General features: G+C 40.8%; 1 protein-coding gene across 6 annotated transcripts in view; it reads left to right on the top strand.

The window, feature by feature from the left end:
• The window catches only part of CREBBP (CREB binding lysine acetyltransferase), a 97,276-nt gene that overhangs the window by 31,756 nt on the left and 39,345 nt on the right, over nucleotides 1-26,175 (top strand). For all 6 annotated transcript variants that reach the window (XM_075436032.1, XM_075436031.1, XM_075436030.1 and 3 more), the window contains 7 exons: nucleotides 4,942-5,118; nucleotides 15,253-15,502; nucleotides 15,846-15,959; nucleotides 23,536-23,778; nucleotides 24,410-24,509; nucleotides 24,975-25,121; nucleotides 25,587-25,704. In XM_075436032.1, coding sequence (XP_075292147.1) covers nucleotides 4,942-5,118; nucleotides 15,253-15,502; nucleotides 15,846-15,959; nucleotides 23,536-23,778; nucleotides 24,410-24,509; nucleotides 24,975-25,121; nucleotides 25,587-25,704 — 1,149 coding nt within the window. The remainder of the gene's footprint in view (nucleotides 1-4,941; nucleotides 5,119-15,252; nucleotides 15,503-15,845; nucleotides 15,960-23,535; nucleotides 23,779-24,409; nucleotides 24,510-24,974; nucleotides 25,122-25,586; nucleotides 25,705-26,175) is intronic.

Here is a 26,175-nt window from a genome sequence, read left to right as displayed (position 1 = left end):
CAGTATCTCAGAGTTGCCATAGTGATGATAAAGGGAACAGAATCTGCTTGTCTTTTTGGGATAGCAGAATTATTAAATTAAATGCATCGGTTCCATTAAAGGAGAGTAGCATTATCATATTCCTGAGAAGAACTGTTTTAGAGTAGAAATAATGTGTTTAAGCTGGTGTCCTGCATTAATCATGTTACTTCTTCAGGCATTTCCAGCCCTGACTTGTGGTTCTGTGCTGGAGTAGTTTGTAGCACCGCTGCATCTCCCCCATCGCAGCTGATGGAACAGCTGCGTAGAAAACACCTCACTTGTGGAAAAGTCTGCTGTACTCCATCAGAAGTCATTGTAGTTGTGACCAGGAAGAACTGGGCAAGAAGCAAGAGTTGCCCAAAATTGTTACACAGAAACACCAGTGTAAAACGTGAGTTGCCAGAGGATGAGGTGGGATGAAAGGAGCCAGCCCAGGACAGAGGAATACAGAAAATGGTGGTTGCATCAGGTAGAGAAGAAAGGACATGGACTGACAGTTGAGTGAACTGCAGCATAACCCAGGTTTTCGAAGAGAGGCTTTCTGCTTTTGTTGTAATGGAAATGCACCGGCTACCATGCTGGTACATTGGAGCTTTCATAGCCCTGGGATACACGTCTGTGCCCGTTTATTACAGGTGGAAAAAGAAACAGCTCGCACTGGATTGCTTTTGCTTTCATTGCTTTCAGGAAAGTTAATTTAACAAACTTTAAGAAAAATACAAGTCTTTGTGATGGCCCACTGAGTTTCACATGAAAATGACTGTTCTTACCAGGCTGCTAACTCCCATGTTCTTGCTGGTTTATCTTTCTTAAATGATTTGTAATTGCCTAGTAATCTTCCCCTGAACTAGCTAATTCAGGGTCAGAGTTCTGTTTCAGAAATGTAAAAACAAAGGTCTTCTGAGTATGTGCCTTCCCCCACCTGCCCCCTCATTTCACACAAGAAAAAAACCTGGGGGCAGAGGCAGGAGCTGCAGTGTTTGAGCCTTCTGACTCGGTTGCTTTGGAGCTGCTGGTTTCAGTTTGCAGAATGAACAAGCAGTGTAAAATCTTTACTACATGTAGGCTCAATCATCTGATTATATTTGCCAGTTGTTTTCTGAGATTTCAATTAGCAGTGGTTTGGATAAAGTTTTGCAGAAGGCTGCCTGAGCTGAATGTCAGCTAATTAACCGGGAAATGCCAGTTAATGCCTTAACAACTCCGTCATCTTTTCAGTGTTTGATATTTCTTCCACGTCCTGTCTGTTGCCTTCCTGCCCGTCAGGAGCTGACAGTGGTTTGCTTTGCTGGAGTCCCTACCCGACTGCCTTTGCTGGAGGTGATTGCTGCTGGAATAAATGCTGAGCTTCTCGGGTTACCAGCAACACTGAAGTTGGACAGCAGGTTGTTCTGCCACGATCCTAGCCTAGGTTGAAAACTGTTACAAATAGATAAGAGTTCATTATAGCAGTTCTTGCATTGTGTTGCGCACTGGTAGTCTCTGGAAATCACAGTCCTGATGATAAGCTTAACTCCTCTGAGGCAAAACTGAGTTTAAAAAAACCCCTGAAACTACAAACATCTACGAGCTTTAATAAACTTGTCTGGTGTACAGTCCCTCCTGTTTTCTGTCTCCATATTTACTTCAGGGACTGCCACGTAAGAAAGATGGGTCTTTCCACCTTTTCAGAATTTGATGTTGTTTGTTTTTGTGTTTTTTGTGTGTGGTGGGTTGGGTTTTTTTTTTTTTGGTAAGATCATCTAAAAGTCTTTAGCAGTTTGTTTCAGTGAGTTACAAAAAAGAAGTGCAGGTTAAAGGGCACATCCAATGTTTTACGGTGTTACCGAACTATCTGCTGGGGTTTTTTTAAGTTGTAGTCTGGTGTAACTCTTTAGCCTTAGGCTCCTTCCACTTACAGAAGCACAGCTTTCAACATTGAAATACCGTGTGGCAGAGAGCAAGTGGGGGGGGCGGGGTGTGTGAAATAAAATAATGCAAGGTTTCAAATGGAAGCTACTCTGCTTCCAGCTTGATTTCAAAGAACAGCGAGGCATTTCTTAAAATTCCAATCAGGCATCTATTACTAAATGACCACCTAGAAAAAGAAGAATTATCCTCATCATATTAAGGACTCAGTTTGGAAGACTTGAAAGGTTGCTTTGTTGTTGTACTGAGTTGTGATGTGTTTAATAACAGCATCTATTGAAAAGGAAATACTGAAATATGATAAATCAAGTACATGGTACCTGTTAGGACTGCATTTCCTTGGTGCTTTTGGGATGTTCTGGTGGTTTAGAATTTTAACAAACTTAAAATGAAATTTTCTGTTCTTTTGAGACAAAAATATTTTGTAGTATTTTTCCTAAAAATCTATTGCTAAACAGTTTTCCTTTAATAAAGGAAAGTTAGTCTTTTCTGATAATGAAATAGAGAACACTCTCTGTTTCTTTTGGAGCAAGACCTTAAATTTGATATAAACTTTGCGTAGCATTCTCACTGCCTAGAGAAAATTTCTCTTCTGCTTTTTGAAAATTCAGCTGTGTTTTGAGATTCTGCCAGAGGCTTATAACATTACCTTGCGCAAGCTCAGCACACCCGTGTTAGGCAACTTCCTTGTCGGCACTGAGTCTTTCCCATCTCCTCGCCGGTGGCTGAGCGTGCTCCATCCTTCCTCTGCAGAGTCTGAGGAGGACTTTGCTCGCCCTGTGTCTGCAGGCTGGTGTGGCCCAAGGAGGGCCGTGGAAATAGTGGGAGATGGGTTCATGTGTGTGCAGCGATTGTCTCTCACAGTTCAGGCTCTTCGCGCTGTGAGTGGTGGCTGTAGGGCTCATAGGAAGTAGTAGCATAGCAATGGTTGCCAGAATACTCAATATATTATTCAGTTCAAAAAAAAATTCCACCAAACCTGCAAGCAAAGTCAAAGAAGACTAGAAGGGCCAAGTCCTTCTGCAGACAAATGAAGCTTGTAGTTGGGGACTTAGATACGAGGGTGTAACAGCCAAACAGCTGATACTCTGATTTCTGGCCTCTGAAAGGTTGAAGTAGTTGGTTGTAAGCTACATTCTCAGAATCTCACTTCTAGTTTCAGGAATTTTCTTCACTGTTAATCTGATAGACTATCATAGTATTAATGAATAGCTGTGGATATCAGCTGATCCTTTCTCATACCTTGCCTGAAATAGTGGGTTAAGATGAGTGGGTAGGTTTATTAAATGCTTCACTTAATTCTTCAAAGAAAAGCTCCCAAAATCCATGTTGTAGTAAATAATAATTATAAAAATTTGATTTCTTTGCACATACAGTCCTACAAAACAAACACAGAAATACGGAAAATAAAGTTCTTGATATTTAAGCCATGTGATAGTCGCCAATACCACTTTTCTTTAAAAGCAGTCTTTATTACTAAGCTTTTGAGGCTGTTAAGCAATTGGGGTTTTTTGGTGTTCTGTGCTGTTTGAATTGTTCTTTACTCTGGAACACAGCACATGCATGATAACCTCTTTCATTGCCTCATAACAGGATGGGTTTTTTAGTGTGTATATGGTGGGTCAGATTCTTCTGTAAAGATACAACATTTTGTACAGTGGAAAAAGGCCTGAATCTGGCGACAGTCACTCTGCAGGATGCAGGTTCAGGGAGTAATTCCTAACCTAAAGCTGCTTCGAGCGTGGCTGGGCCAGTTGTCTGAAACCCAAGCGTACAAAGTACACTGACAAAGAGGACGAGGCACAGTCAATTTGTGTTTATTGGACTCTGCCCTGACATAATTTACTGCTCTTAACCAGTGCCTCAATCAACTGGTCGTTCAGTCCGATTCCTGTAAGCATGAAAAAGCAACCAATGAGCAATTCCTTATTATGAGGCTGTTACACTGATAAGCTGACATGCACGGTCCCTCTTCCAGCCACGGGAATATCTTGAATCCCTGCTGGTAAGGGAATTGAAAAGACCTGGACCATGGAAAACCAGCGTGTTGTGTAAGAGAGGGCTGGAGAGGTCAAAGGAAGGGGAAAATAGGATTTAATATTTCAAATAAAGACTCGCTTAGTGGTTGGGTTTATACTTAAGACATTCTGACAGGTGATAAAGCCATCTAGAAATCCTCCCAGTGTGGGGCAGGGGAGAGAGCGAACATGATCTGTCAACTTTTTATTTCCTCTTTATTTGGGGGGGAGGGGGGGTGGAGTAGGATCTTAGTCATCCTCTTAGAAAGAAGTAAATCCTTGCTAAAATGTCCTTTCAGGACCTTTTGACCAGTGTAATATTAACTGGCTCAGGTAAGACAGATTTCGTCACTTCTCTTGGGAGACTGTTCTTCAGACAAGGTGGCTCTTTGGATGGGCAGTGTTCTCTTTGCTGGTTCAGGGGGAGTTGTGTTTCTGATTGCTATTCTTAAGGAGGTTTGGGGGTGTAATTTGTCAAGGATGTCAGCCTTAGATAGATGTCCTTTTGTTTGGACATTTTTCCCCAAGTACCAAAACAGAAGTATATAATCATTTGCCAGATGCCTCTGTATATTTCCCTCCATTCCTGTCTACTCTTATGTACAAAGTCATGCTCTGTGCACAGAATGAACAAAGTATTACAAGATTTGAGGTTTGTTTGATTTTCCAAAGTGTTTGCAGTGTTGGAAAAAGTAATTTCTGTGAGTGCAGATTGGGAAGGATAATCTTGTTTTCTCCTTTGCATTTGCACAATGATTTTGTAAGTTGAATGGCAAGACTTGAGACAAACACAGCTGTGCAAATTTGTAGATTTTTTTTTTAAATTAATTTAAATTTTATTAAAGTTGTGGAATTATGAATTTAATATTGAGCAACTTAAATGGGAATTTGGTCTTTGTGAATGCAAAGATGCATCTTTGACATATGTTTTCTTGGTTTTTAATGTCCCTTCAGAATCAGGGAAATTATAATAATTTCATTCATTCTTTTCCAGATGGGAATGACAGGTAACACTAGTCCCTTTGGGCAGCCTTTCGGTCAAACTGGAGGGCAGCAGATGGGAGCTACAGGAGTGAATCCTCAGTTACCAAACAAGCCAGGCATGGCAAACAGTTTGTCTCCCTTTCCTGCCGACATCAAGAGTACTCCCGTCACCAGTGTGCCAAATATGGTGAGTTCTACCTGTCGGTTTCCCTTATTTGTTACGTCTTGATAGTGCATTCTAAGTTCTTGGGTGATATGGATTGTGCAGCTTTACTGGACTACTACTCCAGGGTCATTTAGACATCAGAGTTACTCCATGGTTCCTCACTGCCACTCTGGAGTGCGTGTAGAAAGTTTGTGTACATTTGTGTGCAGTAATTTTAACTTTCTAAGCAATCACAGGGGGGTGTTACAAGGATTGCATTACATCCTTTTGTTTTTGTTTGGTACATTTAGTTTCAATCAGATGAAAACCTGTTCACTGTAAGTACTGTTTGTGGGTTTAAATTTCTAAATCAATTGGAATGTGTGGGATACATCATTGACTTGCCTGAAACTAAATAGTACCTTTCATATCCTTTGAATCTAATGTGGTAAACACACTACATGCTTCTCAGTTTATATTGTGCATAACTTGCAGCTCACAAGCTTAAGAGAATAGTTCTTATTAGGATACCTTGCCTAAGTTTGTAGCGTTCTGTTTACTAGAGTTTTCTTTATAAAGTGAGATTAAATATTCCCATTTGTCTCAGGATGTCTGCGTGTTAATCAAACTGCTTGTGTAGTTTCTATGGAAACTCCAGCTTGTTGCATTTTATATTCTTATACATGATAGCAGTTACTATAGAAACTTGTAAAACCTTCCATAAGATGCAGATTGCTTATTTTTTAATTTAACTAAAAAACCAGCTATTTTTTGGCACAAGCAATGCTTGTCCTTCCATCAGTGAGTTTGCTACCTGGCTATCACTAGTAAGGTTATATATGAGAGGGCGCAGGCTGTAGTAAACTTCCACTTTTCTCCTGATTTTAGGACAACTTCCTGGTTTTCCTTTAGTTACACTGTGAAATCTTTAATATCATGTGTCATTTACTGCTTATGATTATGGAAAGGAGCTGGTGACTAGGATTAAGACCATGTTCAGAACCACTTGCACTGATGCAGAGTATCTGTGAAAGACAATTTGCTGCATGACTATTCTAATTTTGTTTTTAAAATACTTTAAGTTTGACTTGGTTGTAAAGGAAATTAACTATTGCCCTGATTCTACAGAGAACCTGCAAATCTGCCCACAGTGCTGTATCCGTTTTGGGGACTGGCTGATTCTGAAGCCTAATATTGTGCTCATTTAAATGTCAGATTTTGGGAAGTCAAAAGCCTAACATGCTTGCTTACTAGTAAAGGATGTAAAGGAGCAAAAAAGGCATTTGTCATCAAGGCTTGTCTAGTGGTGGAGGAGGAAGTAAGAGAAAAAACTTTCAGTTTGCTTTCTCCCATCTTGTCCAAGAGACAGAGGAAAGTAAAGGGAAGCTTACTTTCCCACTACTATTAATTGCACTTTCTTGAAAATGTCAAAAATATCAGGTGTCTTCTGAGATGACAATCAAAACCATCTTTCTTTGTTTCTCAGGTGTCAAAAGCTTTATATATCCAGTATATCTTTTTTTCCCTGAAGCCAGTACAGAGAGTAATAGCCATTTCAGCCGATAGACATCTGTACTGTCGAGCCAAAATGTCTCAACCTTGCTTGTGGATCATGTGCTGGTTAGAGTTTGATTGCGGTCCTGATAGGGGTAGAACTTTCGTCTTTAAAAACTGAAGTTCCCATCTAAACATGTTTATTGCAAAGCCAGGAATTCAAAAGGAAATGTCAGTCTTGTTAAAATTTAACCTTTACTTGGCAGCAGCGGGTAAGGCAGCGTAATTATTTGGTAATAGTACATATATGACCATATGCTGTTCCTTCCACAGGGACTTTGCTTCATTCAGCATACAATTTGAATGATGCCCTCTGGAAGAGCATGTAGTCAACATTTTGTTTAGTTTTGCTGCTCTGTGTGTAGCTGTGGGCCTTTTTGACTGCATGTAGTAGTATATTTCACTCAGTCTTTCCCAAACGGTCTTTTCTGTGGCAGTCATCACTGGAGCGGACGTATACTTTGGATTAGTGAATTTTCACAGTGCCTCTCCAAGATAAAGATGTGTTGCCCCACTTTTAAACGTGAGGCTGAGAGGCACAGAGAGTAAGACGGGAAGAATCTGCTGACTCTGAACTTGAGGTTTGTAGGCTCTGGCTTGCTGAAGCCTTTCTCATTTCATATGTTAAGACATTATCGAAGGGTAAAATAACATTCACGCCAGTTAGATGTGTGCTCCCGTAACTCATGGAAGTGATGTCTGTGTCTCACATTGGGCAACTAAAATATGACCTAAATGGCGTGTTTGAAAAGTTGCTTGTGACAGAGGCAGCTGCCCAGGGCAGAGTTGCAGTGTTTGGACTATTACACCATGCTTTCTTGGTGCAATCCCTTTGCATTTGCCACATCCTGTGATGCTTTAGGACCCTAGAGATGGTGGTTTGATTTAATGTCTTGGGCCTTGTGCGGGGTCTGCTGGAGATGTGGTCTGTCCTGTTTCCTGAAGGCAGCAGGAGTGAAGTGGAAGAGTACAGCGCTATGTTGCCATCTATCAAAAGTGAGCCTGTGGAGGATCAGTTCAGACTCCCATCTGCTACAGCAAGCGAAAGGTCAACTACATCTTTTTAAAAAGACCTCCAGTGTTTTTTGTGAGACGATTGGAACCACGTATCTTGCTAAACCAGCCCTTTATACTATCCTAATCGTAAAGGTCTCCAAAAGTACTATTCCGTGTGAGAGACCAGACCCATGTGAATGAAAACAGTGGTTATATGTGACATGTCTGAGGAGGCAGGAAACCAGATTCTGGCATGATGTTCAACACCTTGGTTGCCACTAAGAATATCTAAATAAGAGAAGAGGAAATGGAAGGGTGTTGCCGTTGTCTTAAGACCCCTTGGTCCTGAAGAGCATTTTTTTAAATACTCTTTTCATTCTTTTGCCTTTCTCTGTAACCTTATGTGTATGCTGCAAAAGTAAAACAAAATAAAAGTGTCTTTCTTAATGCACGTTACTCTAAGCAGCATGATGTGTGGCACCCCTGTCCCAAACTCTAACCAGGACTTTTCCCCACTGTCAGGCATAACCCTCACCCTGGCAGCCAGGATAAACCTGTGCTGCAGCAGTGGATTTTTTAAATCCAAATTCAGGCTACCACTCTCCTAAGAACAGCATGCTCTCTCCTCCCCCTCTGCCTCGCAAAGTGGTACTTGGGAGCATTAGTTCAGTGCATCTTCCAACCCTTGTTCCAAGCATGACCTTACACTAGATTCTGAGAAGCACATTTGGTTTAATCTCTTTAATTAGGAAAGAAGTAACAAACCTTATGGTATTAAAATGATTAAAAGGTCAGCATTAAGGTATTAATTTTCAGTGCCAGCTGGATGGATCGATATTTTTTTGTTTGTTTTGTTTTCCTAGCTATGGATCCAAACATCATATTAGCTTTTGCTTTATGTGACTGTTGCAGAACACAATCAGCTTTCCTTACAGAATGGACAGCTTGAAAGCTTGAGTGAATGATCTGTTTCCAAAAGAAAGATGTTGCTTCTGACGTTGTTGGACGTTTTGGTGACACACTGTTGAGATTCAGTGTCACTTAAATTGTTCAATGCAGGATGGCAGCGCTCTGATGTGGTGAGATCATGCAAAATCTCTGGACGGTGGAAGTGAGCCATGCTCTGCACTTTGGCAATGAGCGCAGCGTGCAGCCTGTTCAGAAGCCAGGAGCCTCTTGTTTGCAGAGTACTCAACTTCCGGATGTGCTGTCAGTGCGGGGAACCCTGTTAGACCTTTACATCAAACTTGCTGAAGCTTTGTGGTGTCTGCAGTGCTACATATTCCAAGTGTGGTGATGGATGGTTTCTTTGTGGACATACCAGTAAATCTAGCAGTTCTGTATAGGTTAGGAGTAAAATGTGTGAAGTTTGGCTTCCAGACACCACCTTGGTTTCACAGTTATCCTTATGACCAGCAGATGGAGTTGAGAGAATGTTACTTTTTGGAAGAGAAGGAAGTCATTTCTCCTCGGCTCTCTTGGCTTAGAATTGGAGTGCCACATCTTCTCTTGCATCTGTTTCCTGATCTCTTACTGAACTACATCTTGAGTTTTCTGTTGCATTCTGCCTTGTTTCTCTATTTCTTTTTATGTCCTTTGGGTTTCTTTATTAACAGATTTTGATCAGAAGAGAGGAAAACGATAAGTGGGGGATGAGGGTGTCTTAGGAGTGCCTTGCTGCGGACCTCCTAGAGAGAGGAAGAAAGCTTTTAAACTGGGAGACCAGGTTTAATTAGAACAAGTAGAACTGTAGCTACTGAAAATAGACAACTCGTATTTTGTTCTAGAGACCAGAAATAAAAGGCTTTATGAAGAAATCTCTATTGTGTCCCTACAGTGAGGGAGGCTTGCTTTCTTAACCTTTCAGTGATTACACACACACACACCCCCACACACCTTGTAACAAACTCAGTCTTCTCTTTCACTGTGGGGAAGGTCTGTGACTGTCGCCCCAGAGGCATGCTATGTGTCTGCTTGCTGCTCTCATCGGCAGCCTCCAGTCTCTGGTGGGCTTGCTGTTTGTCGTGCTCACCTTCCCTGTGCCCGCCCTGCCCTGCACTCTGAAAGTTTCTCTTTCCCAGGCATGCTCGTTCCTCTTCCTCAGGAAAATCCCACCTGATTTGAAGTGGAGCAGCAGCCTAACAGACAGCTGGCAAAAGCTCTTGTCCATGTTGCTTTGCCGTGGTGTTCTAAAGGAAAAGATCTTAACCAGGAAACAAATCTAATAGATAATGTCCAGTGCCAAAGAAACTATGTTGTTATGTTGGGAGCAAAGTAGGCATCCCGATTCTGTCTTGGTGCGGGAGTTTATCCTGGGAACATGTATTGCTTTGAATGGTGGAACATTTTAGTTTTTGCACTATCCACAAATAATGGTGCCAGGCTGGCGACAGCAAGCTGAAAAAGAGGGATCTGCTCTTTCCGCAGCGCTCTGGTTCGTGTTCCACTCTCCTATCCTCTGTATATGAATATGTGTGGTGTAGAATATCCGTTGCCGTTTCTTACTCTCTTCCAGCAGTTGAGGTGAAGTACTCCATATTCAGCACACTGACAGCATGGCTTTGCTTCACTTAAAACTTCTCATTTGTCTCTTACCCACAGATTGGTATTTTTAATGGTGATCATTTCTCAGTCTTTTATCACCCAGAAAATTCTATATAAAGCTCTCTTAACACTTAGTTCACTTAATTTCCTGTATGTGAGAGCTAGGCTCTGTCTGCAGACATATCAAGCATTGTTCCTTTTTGTTGCTTTGAAGCACTTCTTCATTATGTGTTTCTTGTCATTTGCTGGTCCTTCAAATCAGAAAGCTTATATAAAGACAAGGAGATAAAACTCCAAAAGTGCATCCTTAAGAGAGATGCTGATCCAGCCTTGAGTCCTAGCAGAGTCAACTGCATAATATTGAGGCATTTGCTGGTTTTAGAGGAAAATTCTTTTGGCAATTAAAAGCCATGTGCATTGAGGGCACTCTCTAGGACCAACTATTCAAGTTTCTTCCATGGTATTACCATAGGAGCCTTCTCGCATTTAGTGGTTGCCAGGGGCTTGCAAGGCTCACTCCCCAGTACCAGCTTCAGAGGTGGAAGTTTGTTATACCGCGTAGTGGCAAGTGGGAAGTTGGAAGAAGACAAAACTATTCCTCTTTGATCTTGACATGAAAACTCCACCTGTAGCCATGTCAGTGACAAAACTTTGAAGTAAATCTTGGGCTCTGAACGTATTCTTCATGTTAAGACCATGCATCATGTCAGCTTTGTATGTGGCAGCTGAGAGTATCACCTTCCCTTTCTTCTTGTTTGTAGCTGCATTACAAGCTCTCAGATTGGTGCTACGAACAGGGTAATGCCATTTCTTGCCACTCAAGTCGATCTCTCTCGAGAGAGAGCACGACCACCTTCTGAGGCTGTCTTGGCTTCAGGAAGCCTTTTTTACCCTCACGTAAGTCTGCTGCCAACCGTACAAACTCTGATTCTGATTCCTTCTGCTACTTGGATGAGAAAATGCAGCACTGCAGGGTTACTGGGCACAAATGCAAGTGCTTGTGCTTTTAGTACTTCCACTCATGTCAGCCTGTTCTGTTTGTGCATGGACTTCTCAAGGCAAAGCAGACCTTCAGGTTCCTGCTGTCAGAAGGATTCTTCCTGTATGGATAGGACCAGGCTGTTCAGACCACGCCTGTTCACAGTAACTGGTGGAACCAGAGAAACCACCATCCACATAAAGAGTATGAGTGAATTGCAAGAAGTGTAAGCTGGTTCTGCATCACTTCCACAGCGAAGCTCTGGAAGTCACTGGAGAAAGCCTGGGTTCATTAAGTGACTGCACTGAGAAACACCTCCTTCCCTGATGCCATCAGAGAGCTGCTGCTTGACCTGTCCTTGCAGTTCTGTGACAGAACAGTGCTTCCTCGGCTGTTCAGAGCTGTTTCAACGCTTATTAGAGGATTCCTGCGATTTCTATTTGCAGGAAGGACTTCTCTCAATCTGAATAGAAGTGTGTGGGTATGTGATTGGAGTTGATCACACTGCGAATACTTAATTCAGATAGAAGTGTTGCTAATTAGAAGTGTTCTTCGAGATTTACAGTTCGTGTCTATACCCACTTTATGCCCACTATCCCTCCTCTGAAAGGGACCCTCAAGATCACGCTTCAAGCCTGTGGTTGAAGGGGAACTGAAGAGGTTTGGGTACATTTCACCTAGGTACCCGTGCACGAGTGAAGGTGGGATGCAGCCTTGCTCTCTGCAGATACTGCAAGGGTGGTTTTTTAAAGTCTTAATGGATAGACTGGATGTGCCCGTAAGGGAAAGACACATGTGGATCACATGTTAAAAATCTCTTGTCACTAGTAAATAACATCCCTTTTCTATTCCAAGATGTCAACAGACTGAGAAACTCCAAGCATAAAGTGCTACCTGCTTTCTGGTTAGGATGAGGGGGGGTCTATAAAACAAACAACCGTATCAAAATTGTAATCCTTTGTGGCTGTGGGTTCTTAATTATCTCGATAAGGTCCACTGTTGATTACAAACCTGTCTTAAAGAACTAAAAAACATATTTTAAATGCAAGATCTGTCCTAATAAAGTGATTCCAGAAAGTGGTATTCTGTTATCAGGGAGAAGGAAAGAACATGGAAATAAATTATAGAAGAGGAAATGTGTTTTAAAAACTGAATGCTGCTTGGAAGCTAGGCTGACACTGAGCTTAGTATCAGGTTGTTGAACTGTTGAAAGATTACTAGCACTACTGACATTGGTGCTTACTTTTATAAGAAAAGATACATAGTGTTTGATCTTGACAGACAATGTTGAGTACTTTTGACTATAAACACCTCAAAACATAGAGGATTACTGGTCAGCTTGATAAAGTAAAACTGCCAGGGAACTCTGGTCCATCTGAGTCCGTGCGGATGAGATACTTGTGCCCAGAAGCACAGGAATCTTTCACTCTTCAGAAAAGGGACAGGGCAGAACTATCTTCCTGTAAGATTATATAGTTTCCATCATTTTAAATGGTATTAATAGCTGCTTTACATTATGGAAGTGTTGTATTACTCTGCTTCTAGAAAACTGGTTAATGAAGCTGCCATCACTGTCGGAGGTTTCAGCAGACTTTCAGCCCCTGATGTTCTGTTATGATGGAGCTCAGCAAGGTGGCAAGAGTAGCAAAATTGTCTTTTTTTACCTTGTGTATCTGACCATTGAAGCATTTATTTTAATTGTGGGAGCAGAAATGTCTGAATTTCCTCCTTTGTCAAGAAAATTGTTAGTCATTCAGGAGAAGCAACGCGAAGCCTCCCGCTCATTCTGGAGTGGAATGATTTCTGTGGTTAAGGGAGGATTTACGCACCTTTGGCGTGACTGCACTGCACTAGCCTGTCTCCAGTTTTGAACTGGTCCTGCAGACCACTGTTCTTAAAAGACAAACTAGCAGGGAAGAGATCAGCTTCCTCAAACAGTCAACAGTCCTGAAAGCAAGATAGATGGTGGAAAGATCATTAATTTTATTTGCAGGTTTTAGACTTCACAGGAGTGAAATAGTGACCAGTATAACTCTGTAGAGCTTAGGCAATATTCTGAGTTCTTTTTTTTGTGCATACCTGCAGGCACTGTGATCTGGACGAAGACTGTTTCTTCTTCTAACTGCTGATGCTCCCATGATTCTACTTTTTTCTTACTCGATCTTCATGAATTTTTTGGGGGGTCAGGGCATCTGTGCTGATACAGCTGTAGTCATGGCTGTTGACTGCTAGGGTAGTAACAAAAGGAGAACTTTGATTTGGGAAACAATTCTTTGACTGGGATGAAAATGCTGCTTCCAACAAGATTTTCTTTGGCATGGTCTCTGTATTTTTCTGCAGATTGGCTGAACTAATTGTTTCCTATTTGTGACCCAAGAATTGTTTCAGCAAAACCTGTCTGCTCTTGTGGATTTGTTCACAGAAGAAATGGAAGACTTAATTTCAGCTGCATGCACTGGGAGCATAAGTGGATGGATTTCGCTCACCCTTTCCTTTTGTTGCTCTTTTTCTTGCAAGCTGAAGACAAACAGATGCAACAATTCCTCTTTAGGACTTACTATAGTCATTATGAGTGGCAGAGTCCCCACCTCCTCCATCACATTCCAGACACTGTGTTTCCTACTTGGATCTGTGTGCTTCATTTTCCAGAAGAAAAAGTAGCTCTGTAAGACGTGACGTGCAGGTAGCAAAGCTGAGGACAAAGCTTGCTGCTGGGGTAGTGAGCATTTTGTGCCAGGAAACCTTTTAATTAACCTAAAGAAATTAGTTTTGTTGCTGTTGTGTGCTCTGTTTTGTAGGTTGTGGAATTTTCTGGGGAGTTCTTCTCGAGGGTCAAAAGCACAGCGGGCTACAAATGGTGAATTCTGTTGCTTAAGGATGATTTTCCTTAAATGTAGTAAGCAGGCTTTGGTCAGTAGCTGTATAAACAGCACTGAACTATTTCCTCCGTTACGTCCCCAGTATAATCGTGTTGTTCTATATTCTATTTCCTGCTCTTCTGTATTTCTAAGTGTTTTTAATGGCTGATTTTCCTTGGGTAGCTTGGAAGTTGGTGAGCTTTTCTGTGGTCACCTGTATTGACAGTGTATAATCAGAGTGATTCTTGCGACAGTTTCATATGTGTCCATGAGATTAATTCAGGCTGCGAATCACAGGGATTTAAGCAGTTTTGCAGTCCGGTATCTGCTCCCGCTGGTGAAGTCGTTGCAGGCTGTGTGTGCTTTTAATTTTGAAAATCAAGTCTTCACATTTGTTGTCCTTCAAAGGTCCAAGAAGGTAGTAGATAAGCTTCTAAATCTGTACTGAGGAAATGACATGTTAAGGAAACTGTTTGTGTGTTCTGCACTGTTATGAGCTATGTCGTAGGCTGAAGATGTCTGTGGGCTCTGTCAGGCAGGGCTCGGGCATTGGTACAGAAGCATGTCCATAAAGAGTGGATGCTGGAAATAAAATAGCAGATTTTACAAGCTGGTACAACCTAGTGTCACCTTGTAGTTAACTCTAGTTCACTTCAGTAGACAAAACGTAATCCAAATTTAGGTGTCCCTTTCTGGAAGAAAACTGCATACATCTTACCTTGGAAATTTTCTCTCTGAAAGGAATATCAGCACTCACTTGTGAGAAGAAAGGCTAATTTAGGCTTGGAAAAATCTAGCTTTTACTGTAATAGATAGTGAAAATTACATGACTGTCTTCTCCCATTGAACTCTTTGTGTTGGAAACAAGAAACTAGGATTGAAGGGTATAAAACTTGTGATAGGTAAATATAATACTTAACAGACTTAAAACATTCCACTACCAAGTGTGGCAGGAGCTCATTTCTGTTGGAATTGTTATCTGCCTGATAAACAGAAGATTTTTGGATGGTTTGTTAATTAAAATGTTGGTTCTGAATGTCTTGAGAGGAATCTCTCAATGTATTTTTGCTATTCCAAGGTTAGAATGGAAATGTTTGAGAGTGCTACAGAGACTGGCATAATAATCCTGGTAGCCAGTCATAGCAGGATGCTTGGCAAATAGTCTTGTGATACTCAAATTATTATACAAGGTGAAGATCAGAATTGAGACTTGCAAACGTGATACTAAAGTCTCTGTTCTGTCAGTCCCAGATGCAAACCCAAGTGCAACAAGTGGGGATCGTACCAACGCAGGCAATGGCAACTGGACCAACAGCAGATCCGGAGAAGCGCAAACTGATCCAGCAGCAGTTGGTTTTGCTGCTTCACGCTCACAAATGTCAGAGGCGTGAACAGGCGAATGGAGAGGTGCGGGCCTGTGCTCTGCCGCACTGTCGAACCATGAAAAACGTTCTCAACCACATGACACACTGTCAAGCTGGGAAGGCCTGTCAAGGTGAGAGCGCGTTGCTGAAGCTACTCTTGCAAATGAGCTGTGGAAGGTTTCTTCCGTATTTGTCAGCAGTGTTTCTCTTCGTGTCAAGATGATCCCTGTACTTGGCACATATGAGTGCCAAAACTGGTTCTTTAATTAAACAGCTGCTCCCTTTTTCATTACTTTTGCCCGGTTTCCATTTCTGATCTCTTTGCAGTTGTCAGTTTAGAAAACAGAATGCAATATTTGCCTTGTATTGCTTCTAAAGGAGAAAGAATAGAGTTGCTCTAAAAGGTGAGGTGAGTTAATTCAAAACCTGTTAACCAAGGAGTGACCTTAATTCTATTGCTTTTCCTTGTTACAGTTGCTCATTGTGCATCTTCAAGACAAATCATCTCCCACTGGAAGAATTGTACTCGGCACGACTGTCCTGTGTGCCTTCCTTTGAAGAACGCCAGTGACAAAAGAAATCAGCAACGTAAGTAGTTGTTTGACTGCTGTCAGAATGGAATGATACTGTTACAATAAAGTTGATCAAATGTGCAATGTAAGAATAAACTTTGACAGTGTCCCAACAAACTTAATAGCTGTTTAATAATCTTGTTACTCTCCTTTCTGATCACTGGTTGCAATTTATTACTTAAATACACAACAGTTGAAAAGGGAAAGTCTCCAATCAAGTGCACATCCGTTTTTAAAGGGTGTGGCAACTTCTAGCTGGTGTTTTATTGTGAGACAGGTCAATAGATTCCTGTTATAAAGCAGTTTTGGATGTAGGTAGGGTTTGGGGGAAGATATAAGCTACTTCATTGTTTTTCTTGCTGATAGAAACAAATCAACATGCTAGTGATTCAGAGTAATCAAAAACGTTTGTAGAAGAATGAATTCTTGTGCACAAGAAGATCTGGTCTGGATGTCTTAATCATCAAATGTATTTAATGCTGGACTAGCTGAAGTTCTCCATGTCATAGTGGTTTTGGCCATGCCTGTTTTTTTACGATAGCTTAGCTGTTACTGATGTATGGGGGCAGTCAATTTTGAATGCATTTCTTGCCTCTTGCTCTGAAACAGAAAATACTGGACTGATATTGATAGGTTTGCTTCTCATCAAATGCTTTGGAAAGATGCCAGACTAGAACATTTTACAGCATAGATGCAGGAGTTCTAGAAGTCTAAGTAACGCTGTGCCTCAGTATATTTAAATAAGGGTTAAGAAGTGGAAAGTAGCTGGAGGATTTGTGAAGCTTGTACGTTTGAACTGTGTTGGAAGCATTCCGCTAATTTCCATTTAGGCTCAGACTGCAGTGAGAAACACGAATAAACCTCGGAGGAAAGAGAAGAGCTCCTAGTTAGGTGAGATTAAGGCAGAGGGGAGAGTAGCTGGTAGGACTGTCCAAATTATCCGTTGAGGATGCTCTCATTGTAGTTTCAGGAGGGTGTGTTTTACCTCCAAAACTGAAAAAAATGAATATAGAGCTACTTGGAGGTAAGGATTTTGTTTTCGTTTTACCAAACTTCTCCTTGATGAACAAGATACATCTTGTGGGTTAAAAGTAGTAATTTGTTGCAAGTGATTAGTTATGTTTGGCCTTCGAAAAATGTGTTGAAAGCCTTGCTTCCTAATATGACATGGTCCATTTGTGCATAACAGCCTTATTACGCAGTGGTTGTCAAAGTGCTAACAACATCTAGCACAACAGAATTGTTTTTTTCAATACAAGCTGCTGTAGAAAAGTAGTTTGTGCAGTATTTGTTTTTACGTCATTCATACAGCTCGTCAAAAGAGAAGGCACTTAAACAAAAACAGTCCTTAAAAATAATTTTGTTGTGGGATCCAGCAGGATGTTCTTTGAATGCAACAGAATTATAATGGATAAGCGTGGAGTTTGACTCTCTTTCTGCATGCGGGGTAAATAAATATGAAATCTCCTTCTATTCAGTTAATCAATAATCCAATGGTAGTAACCATGAAAATTTGCATCTTGGTATGCTGAGGTGCAAGGTTCTTTGTTCTGAATTATGTCTCCAAGTCATACACATGACACCTCATGGTTTGTTTGAAGGTATAAAATGAACACCAAAAATACTTGTTTAGATCTATTATAAAGGATACCTCTTTTTAGACATTGAAAAAGTTTGTGAAATGATTTACATTTATCTGTGCATTTGAAAATGCTGTGCCTGATCAGGTGGAAAGTAACCTAAACTATGTTAGTTTAAGACTTGAAGAAAATGTTAACTTTCTTAGGAATAAATAACTATAGCATCTACTAAATTGGAAGGAGGAGGATATGCCTATGGCAGAATATGGTAGAACATTTAGGAAGGGAAAAAAAGAAATGAGAAGTATCACAACCTTCGTTACTGTTGTCAGGCTGTCTTCGTTACAGAATGAATGACCACGTGATTGCCATTAAAGACTTGGAGCACAAGAGTCTTACTTCCCGTGCTCCTGCCTGTTTTACTGTTGCTGTTTCGAGGCCTGTTGTATCTCTGCGGGCGTTCAAGTGGCTCCTTCAAAGTGTGCCGATCTTTTAGAAAGTTCTGCAGTTCAGCACTTCTGAAACATTGCAATATGGTGGCTTGCTTCCACCCTTCCCAGGCGCAGTGGTTCTTGTGCTCTTTGTAGCTATCTGTTCCTACTCCTTGGGGGATGTGCACACTGCAAAAAGTCCTGTGGTTCAGGTTATTCCCATGGAGCTCTTTCTTTACAGGTGTCTTTCTCCGTGTTCTAGTAGTGTTTAGCTTCTTTGCAAAGAACATCTATGCCAGGTTTCATTTGTATAGCTTTTTTTTTTTAAGTAATCTTGAGCTGTCTTTTGTTGTAATTGTTGGAGGTAACGTGACTTGTTAGTAGGACATGTTAGGACAAGTTTGAAATTCTTTCTGGTCCACATGGCTCTTACTGTGTATACCTCTGGGGAAGTAGAGGGAAACTGCGAAACAAGTGTGATGTTGCACATGCTAAAATACAAAGGTTTTCTTTTGAATAGACCGGTGACTCCTGTGTTTTGATATTTGGTTGAAATGTTTTGGGATTGGAGGGTGGTTTGTATTAGGAAGTACTTCTTGCTCCCTGCTGAGCCCCGCCCACCCCCCAATTTGAGTTATAAACTCTTGCAAACAGCTGTTGATATATTTCCTAGTTTTACAGCTCTATCATAACAGTTACTTTTCAGAAGATTCATCTTGTCATGCACATACTTTAGCTTCTTAATTCTTCTGTCCTGACCTGGGCCGGTGTGTATTGTGCCACCAAACAGCTACTGGGTGTGCTTCCCCTGGCAGCTGTGTGGGTGGTGATAACTCTGCTCTTCTCGCCATTTATTATGACCTGGGCCGTCCTCATGCAACACTTCATGATGTGCTGCGTTCCAGGAGCAGGGGACACTAGAAAATCTTTGGGATCCCTGTTTGGTTGAGTGAGACCGAAAGGTTGTGGACATGGAGCTAGTCTCTCCTATATTTTTCCTTGTAAGAAAATGTTAAACAAAATGCAGCGAGGAAGAAGCTGGATTAAGAAAGACTAAACTTGAGAGGACTAATCTTCATCTAAAAATATGATTTTTAAAGAAGAATGGGCTAGGAATTCTGGAGTATGAAGACTCAGGATGAAGGGTGGGAATCTGATGAGGGAAATGGAAATAGGGGCTAGGAGCTAGCTGGCTGAGGGAGTAGGTTATGGAGTATGGGCAGAAAATGAAAGAAGACCTGAATGTAGAACACTTGCAAAGTAACCTTTGTAGAAAAGGAAGGAGTGCATTGATGCCGAGGGAAAAGTGTTCAGAAAGAGTAGGCAGCAACTTCTTCACCAGAGCCTGTTTCCTGTGAAAACTGGAAATGAAATCCAGTTTGCTCAAGTCTTACTGTCCGTAACTGTCTGTAAAATCTACAAACAAAATGTCCCTTGTTTTTTCAAGTGCTGGAAATCATACACAATGGTGACCTACCAGCTATCAGTTATTCCACTGAGCCACGTGATAGATGATTAGCCCACAGATGAAGAAGTTCCATTCATTGACTAATCTGATGCTATGCTTTGAAGGCTTTTAGTTTAATGTCTATCTTAATTAAAAATTGAAATGGCATTGGTGGTGAAGTTTAGTGCTGACACATCCTACCTTTAAGTTGCTTATAAAAAGCTTTACTCTACCCCGTGATTCGATTCATGATACAGCCTTTGATTAAATGATCGCGTACACTTACCTTTTGTATACCTGCCTAATTCTGGGTGCAGGACAGCCTTGTGCTGAGGCGAGTGGAGGTTACCAGCAGAATTCTTGCTCCAGCCACTTTGAGCTAGAATGGATGCAACGAGGAGAGTGAGGAGCTGCAGGACAGAGCATTTGAACTCTGCTGAACGAGTCTGAATTCCAGAATTCAGAAGTAAAATGAGAAATTTAAATCAGACTTCTCAAAAAATCGATTAACATGTTGCTTTCACTAGGGTGGTCAGGTTAGATAAGTGCAAGGCATTCATGCTTAAAATAGCATTAGGAGTCTGTGTTTAAAATAAATTCTAATCAACTAGGAGGGTGGAAGGGTTCCTCACTAGAAGACACGAATGCAGTTTCATTAAGGCAGAATTATCTGCTTTGCATACTTAAACAGGAATCCTGTAGACAACATAGTGTTTGATTGTTTAGATTAAATCTAATACATATGCCCAAGAGGGCCTAATCAGGACTGTTCAGGAAGTTCTGGGGCTGCTTAACTTCTGCTTGTTTGAAATTTCACTCTTTAAGATGTGTAAACACATGTGACTTAACAGTGGGACATATGGAGCTGAGTTGTCTTCAAAGTGTACAGAATGTAAACAGTCCTGTACAGAGTTGTCTTTACACTTGCAGCTTCTATCGTGAGCTCATCAATGTCTAAAGCATCAGTTAATTTAAAACAAAACAAAAAAAAAAATCACAGTAGACATTGATTCATGCACTTCATCTCTCCGGTATGGAAATGTAAGACTCTCTTCCTCCATCTTCTTGTTTCACAGATTATGTCATGCATTTGTATAAAACCAATAAACAAACAGGCAAAAAAAAACCCAAACCACCCTTCAAAATCAGATTCTTGATGTTGTGAAGATACGCGATACAGTATGCTATTGAGATACAAAGTGTAGAAAAGCTGAGATCAAATAGTCAGAGCCTCTCGTTTCCACGTTGTAAGTATACCGGTGGCTGTAAGAATGCAGTCTGTCCCCTAAGAACACTTCAAACTGAAGTGTTGAAGCAACATTTGGCTGTTTACCAGCTTTAGTGAGTTCTGCCTGCTTGGATAGGTTTGTGCACGCACATGGGACTTGGAGATCACTAGTCTTTTCAAACTGCAAGTCGAAATAGTGGTCTTCAGACGTTGTCCCCTTATCATAGAATAGTTTGGGTTGGAAGGGACCTTACAGGTCATCTGGTTCCAACCCCCCTGCCCTGGACAGGGACCCCTTCCACCAGTCCAGGGTGCTTAAAGTCCTGTCCAGGCTGGCCTTGGACCCTGCCAGGGAGGGGTCAGCCCCAGCTTCTCTGGGCAGCCTGGGCCAGGGCCTCACCACCCTCATAGTGAAACATTTCTTTCTTACATCTAATGTAAATCTACCCTTTTTTAGCTTGAAGCCATTACCTCTTGTCCTATCAGTTATTATGATGATAATGTTAGTAGTTATATGAATAAACAGTGGGGGCTTTGTCTGCTTAGAATAGATTTATTCTCTATGTTGCCACTTTGAAAGTGACATTCAGACTGTCTGCTCTGACAAATACCCAAACTGAGGTTTTAGAAGTAGTCTTTGGTCTGGGGGCAGAAATGGAGATCTGGAAATCTGATTTTGCTTAAGTAGACTTCTCTAGAATTGCCTGGACTGTGGTTCCTAAAGCTGCTCTAACACACAGGCTAAGCTTTGGCTTCAGAGTAACCAATACCACTGCCAAAGCTCAGCCCAAAACCATGGGCAAGAGATGATTTTCTTCTCTGAGCTCTGCCTTAGCTTCAATTTGAGCTTCAAGCCAAGCTTGCAGCCCTCAGAAGATCAGTGCCAGCTTTTTTTACCCAGCAGAGCACAAGGAATGGTGAAACCTAAGTGGGATGGCTAGAAGCCTTTTTCCTTTTCCCAACCTTCAGCATCACCTGTGGTCATTGTACCATCTCTGGAGATGTGTCTCTGATTGACAGCCGATGCTGAAAGAGTATTGGGGTTTCTTGTTGGAACTTTTCTGGAGAAATATCATCCTCTTTCTCTGACAAGCTTGAATTTTTATTAGCTCCTGAATTGATCCTTTGCTGTCACAACAGCCACTGAAGCCTTTTGAATTTCAGGGTGCACAAGTTTAGTGCTATTTAACCTTTCTAGAGACCTCCGATTTCTGGGCTTGCGATAGTATGAAGGCATCTTTCTCTTAGATTGTGTGATTCCAGAGTGCTATGTGCAAGTCTGACAAGAAATTCATACAGTTGCTCTTTAATGTGTCTTTTTTTTAATGAATCTAATAGGATCTCAGTTAGCTTCTGTCTTTGTTTTTAAATGTGCTTTGAATTGATCGGTGAGTTCAGAAGTTACGATGAACGTGTGCCTGCAGCACGTAAGCATATGTAAGCCTAATTTCTGTGGTAAACCCAGTGCTGAAAATACTGCGGATTGTCCTTGAGGAAAAGAAGGATGTTTTCTCTGGTACTGCGTATTCTGGAGAAGGGGATCTCTGGCTATATTTATTTGTAGTTCTTTGGCAAATTTCCCTCTCCAGATGAGAATTCAAAGTCTGGACTCTGTAATGTGTGTGTTTTCTCTTGGGTGGAAGCTGAAGGTGTATGTATCTTTATCAGTGATTCTCTTAGTTTCCATAGTGGGTAAGGATTTCAGAAAGCCTAGAGAATGCTGTTAAGGTCTCAGAAGGCTTGTTTTCCTGATTTTGTTTTCCTGATTTTGTTTTCCTGATTTTGTTTTCCTGATTTTGTTTTCCTGATTTTGTTTTTTGTTTCTAACCATGTGCCTCTCCTATTATTTCAGTAAAACAGCTATTGTTGCCTATATTAAAAGCTATTATTGTGGCTATGTTTAGCTCACAAATTTGTAATGCACATCACGTTTCCCCCCTCAAGTAATTAAAGATGTAAAGTATGTGTTACTTCTACCAGAGTCTCAGTTATCAAAATGCAGTGTTTCTGTAGTGAAGGATGTACTCCATGTGTCATTCACAATGGAACATGTTATTACTTAGAGTGGCGGCTAAAATGAGGACCAGAAAGCAGATTTTTATTCACTTCTAGGTTTAGTAAAAACTTCTTTTCACTGTTGTTTCCATTTTCTGTCTCCAATGGAAATTACTCTGCCATACATCTGTGTGCTGAGAGAGGTTGGTTGGTTGTGGTGGTCGTATAGGTTAATAAATACCTAAATGTTGTTATCTAAATTGTTTACCAAAACCCGTAGCAGGCTCATCCCCTATTTGACTCTTCAAATTATTTTAGATTTTGTCAGTATAATCGGAAACCCATCAGGGCTTTTCATATCTCTGAATAACTTGGGTTTTAGGGTAATTTGGCCTTCAGAGGATTCATCTAGTGACTGCTCGGAACGAAAATTTCTACCAACAGATCTTCAGTAATACCTTTGTGTCCAAGGACACAGTATTTCTACTGAACTCAGGATCTCTGATCTGGAGCCAAATATTTTGACCTAAAATGGGATTGATGGGAAAGAGGGAAGTAGAGGAATTCATTATTTTATTTCCCCCTCTTAGTCTACTATCCCAAGCATGAAAATCCTGTTTAGCTTTATATTGGAGCCTATACTTCATGTGTATTACAGTAATTATGGGCTTATCTGCCCAAAATTTACAACACTTCTCTTTAGTCTGCATGTATTAATTGCTAGGGTTGTTTCTGTCCTGTAGAATGAAAGGCTGAGTTTCCCCACTTGGCATCTCGGATGTCGTTTTGTCCTTTGGCAGGAAAATGTATACCACATAACTAGATGCATGTTCTGTTGATTCTTGGCATGATACCTTTTGTTGTTTGTCCTCATTGATTTTCAGTTTTCTCTTATCCTTTCTTTTTTATAGCCCTTTTAGGGTCTCCAGCTGGTGGAATCCAAAATTCCATCGGTTCTGTTGGTACAGGCCAGCAGAATACTCCATCACTAAGTAACCCTAATCCGATTGACCCCAGCTCCATGCAGCGAGCCTACGCTGCTCTTGGACTGCCGTATGGCAACCAGCCTCAGACGCAGTTGCAGCCTCAGGTACAAGGCCAACAGCCCGCGCAGCCTCAGGCTCACCAGCAAATGAGGACCATTAATGCACTGGGTAGGTGGAAAAAATACCCGGAAACTAAGGTGGTAAAACAAACTGAACTGCTTAATTTTTAGGACAGACAGTTTAGTATTTCACTTGGTCAGAGCAGTGACTTTCTGTTCATGTTGATTATTAACTTAAAGTTACCCTAATTGTAAACACTGCTATTCATTAACGTTTGAATATTGGAAAGCTTTAAATAGATCTCTTCTGCCAAATAGCACCAGTTTTAGTTTCTTCTGAAATCTAGTCCATAGCTTATTGTTGTCTGAGGTGCTTAGAATTACTGAAGGATATTGGTTTAACAAGTATTTCACCTGTTCTAGCAGACAATTCTGTCTCAGATGCTAATTTCTTTCTGGAATTTAATAGGTAGTATTACTGTGTTTTTAGCTTGTTGAACTGATCGTTAGAGTTTAAATTTTAATAGACTTTTTTTTGTAGAAAAAAAAAAAAATCAGGCTGAAAGTAACTTGATTCCAGAAGTAGCTACATATATGCAGTACAGCACATACTATCGTAAAAGTGCTTATCTGATACGCTTTTTCTTTCGTTAACCGGTTGGGTCAGTAAACTGTAGTTTTGCCTTGTTATTGTCAAAATTGTGAACTGGGTACCAATGATGTTTAATTTTGTCCCAAAGGAGCCAACCAGATGAACCTTCCTGCAGGAGGAATAACCACAGACCAGCAAGCTAGTCTAATTTCTGAAACTGCTCTTCCAACATCCCTTGGGACAAATAAGTAATGCACACATTTTCGTTCTTGCTCAGTTAAACATTTATTTACATGCTTATGAACATAAATAAAGAGCATGCTTTAAAAACTAACTGTATTGGTGTGGAAATGATCAGTTGCATCTATAGCTACACTCGTCTTTGCTATTTCAATTCTATATCTACCACTTTGTCCCCCTAGAGAGCCCCAGAATATTTGGTAGTTTTAAGGGAATTCCCAAATGAAGAATATTTTGTATTTTTAAGTGTACAGATACCTTAACAGTTGTGATTCTTTATTGTTCATAATGTGTCATGTAAACTCTTGAGCTTTGCTGCTTTAGGCATTGCAGTTTGTTGATATCAGAATTTCACTTAGAGAATGTTGGATGCAATAGCTGGAAGTGATGAAGCAATTACGCAAAAATTACTTCAGGCGTCAAACAAAACTCTGCATTCTTGTTCTGTAACAGTCTCTTTTATTTTATTTTAGCCCACTAATGAATGATGGCACAAATTCTGGCAATGTGGGAAACCTCAGCTCAATGCCCACGGCTGCACCTCCTTCTAGTACCGGGGTAAGGAAAGCATGGCATGAACATGTCACTCAGGACCTGCGCAATCATTTAGTGCATAAACTGTAAGTATTCACCAAGACTGCAGATTTTTTCCTGAAGGTTTTTAAAGAATTTCAATACAGTAGTTCTGCTGTTAAGCTGAAAAGTTGTTGAGAAAGTTTTTGGCAGTGGTTTTTTGATGCTGGGCCACTGAGGATGAGCTGTTACCTTTAACCCTCCTCTTCAGTTCATTCTTCATGCTCATGAAGGAGTGGGCATGGAATTAGTTTATATTGCTACTAAATTTGCTCTGTTGTAGTATGTGAGTATTTAGACTCTATACTATTAAACTTCACATTTTTTTATCGTTGAATTTGCTTTAATCTTGTGGCAAGTAGTTACGATATTAATCTTCATTAAAAAAAAATTTGTATGCTTTTACGTATTGGATGTATAAGGGAATGTCCAGGGTTAATATCGTAAAGCTGTATTGATTTTTTTTTTTCTCTCTGAAGAATTTTTCCTTTATTCTTTCTCCCTTCTCGCAGTGTCCAGGCCATCTTCCCCACTCCTGATCCAGCAGCACTGAAGGATCGCCGCATGGAGAACTTGGTGGCTTATGCCAGGAAAGTGGAAGGAGATATGTATGAATCTGCCAATAGTAGGGTATGTTGCTTCAGTCCAGCTATTCAGCATATGTTAAAGAACAGTAGTGTCACAAATCTTATAAGCATAATGAAAACCACAGAGAGTCATTTCACTGTTCTCTTGGTGAGGAAAGTCGTGCTTTCTGTCTGTGACAGTGTTTGTATAGTCCCAAGCCATCTGATTTATGTCACTCCAAGCTAATTCACCTCCCTCAGCTTCATGAAAACTAAAACATTGTCCCAGCCCTATTTGCATTCCTTCTGAAAGTGTGATTGGTGCGCATGAAGATTGGAGCACAGCTTGCAGTTCTTGATGTTTCCCTTGCTGACTTTCTCCTTTCTGGAAGTGTTTGTAAATAATACTTTTAAAACTTTCTTAAAGCATCTTCACTCAAAGAGAGTATTTAGTGGCGTTTCGGGTGATAGTCATGCAGTGAGACAGTGCCCTCTCGGACCATCTCCCAGAACAGCTGAAGAAGAAATACAAGTT

This window comes from Opisthocomus hoazin, chromosome 15, assembly GCF_030867145.1.
Source record: "Opisthocomus hoazin isolate bOpiHoa1 chromosome 15, bOpiHoa1.hap1, whole genome shotgun sequence".
NCBI lineage: Eukaryota > Metazoa > Chordata > Aves > Opisthocomiformes > Opisthocomidae > Opisthocomus > Opisthocomus hoazin.
The sequence above is the reverse complement of the archived record's forward strand: the minus strand, read 5'-3'. Positions and strand labels throughout refer to the sequence as shown.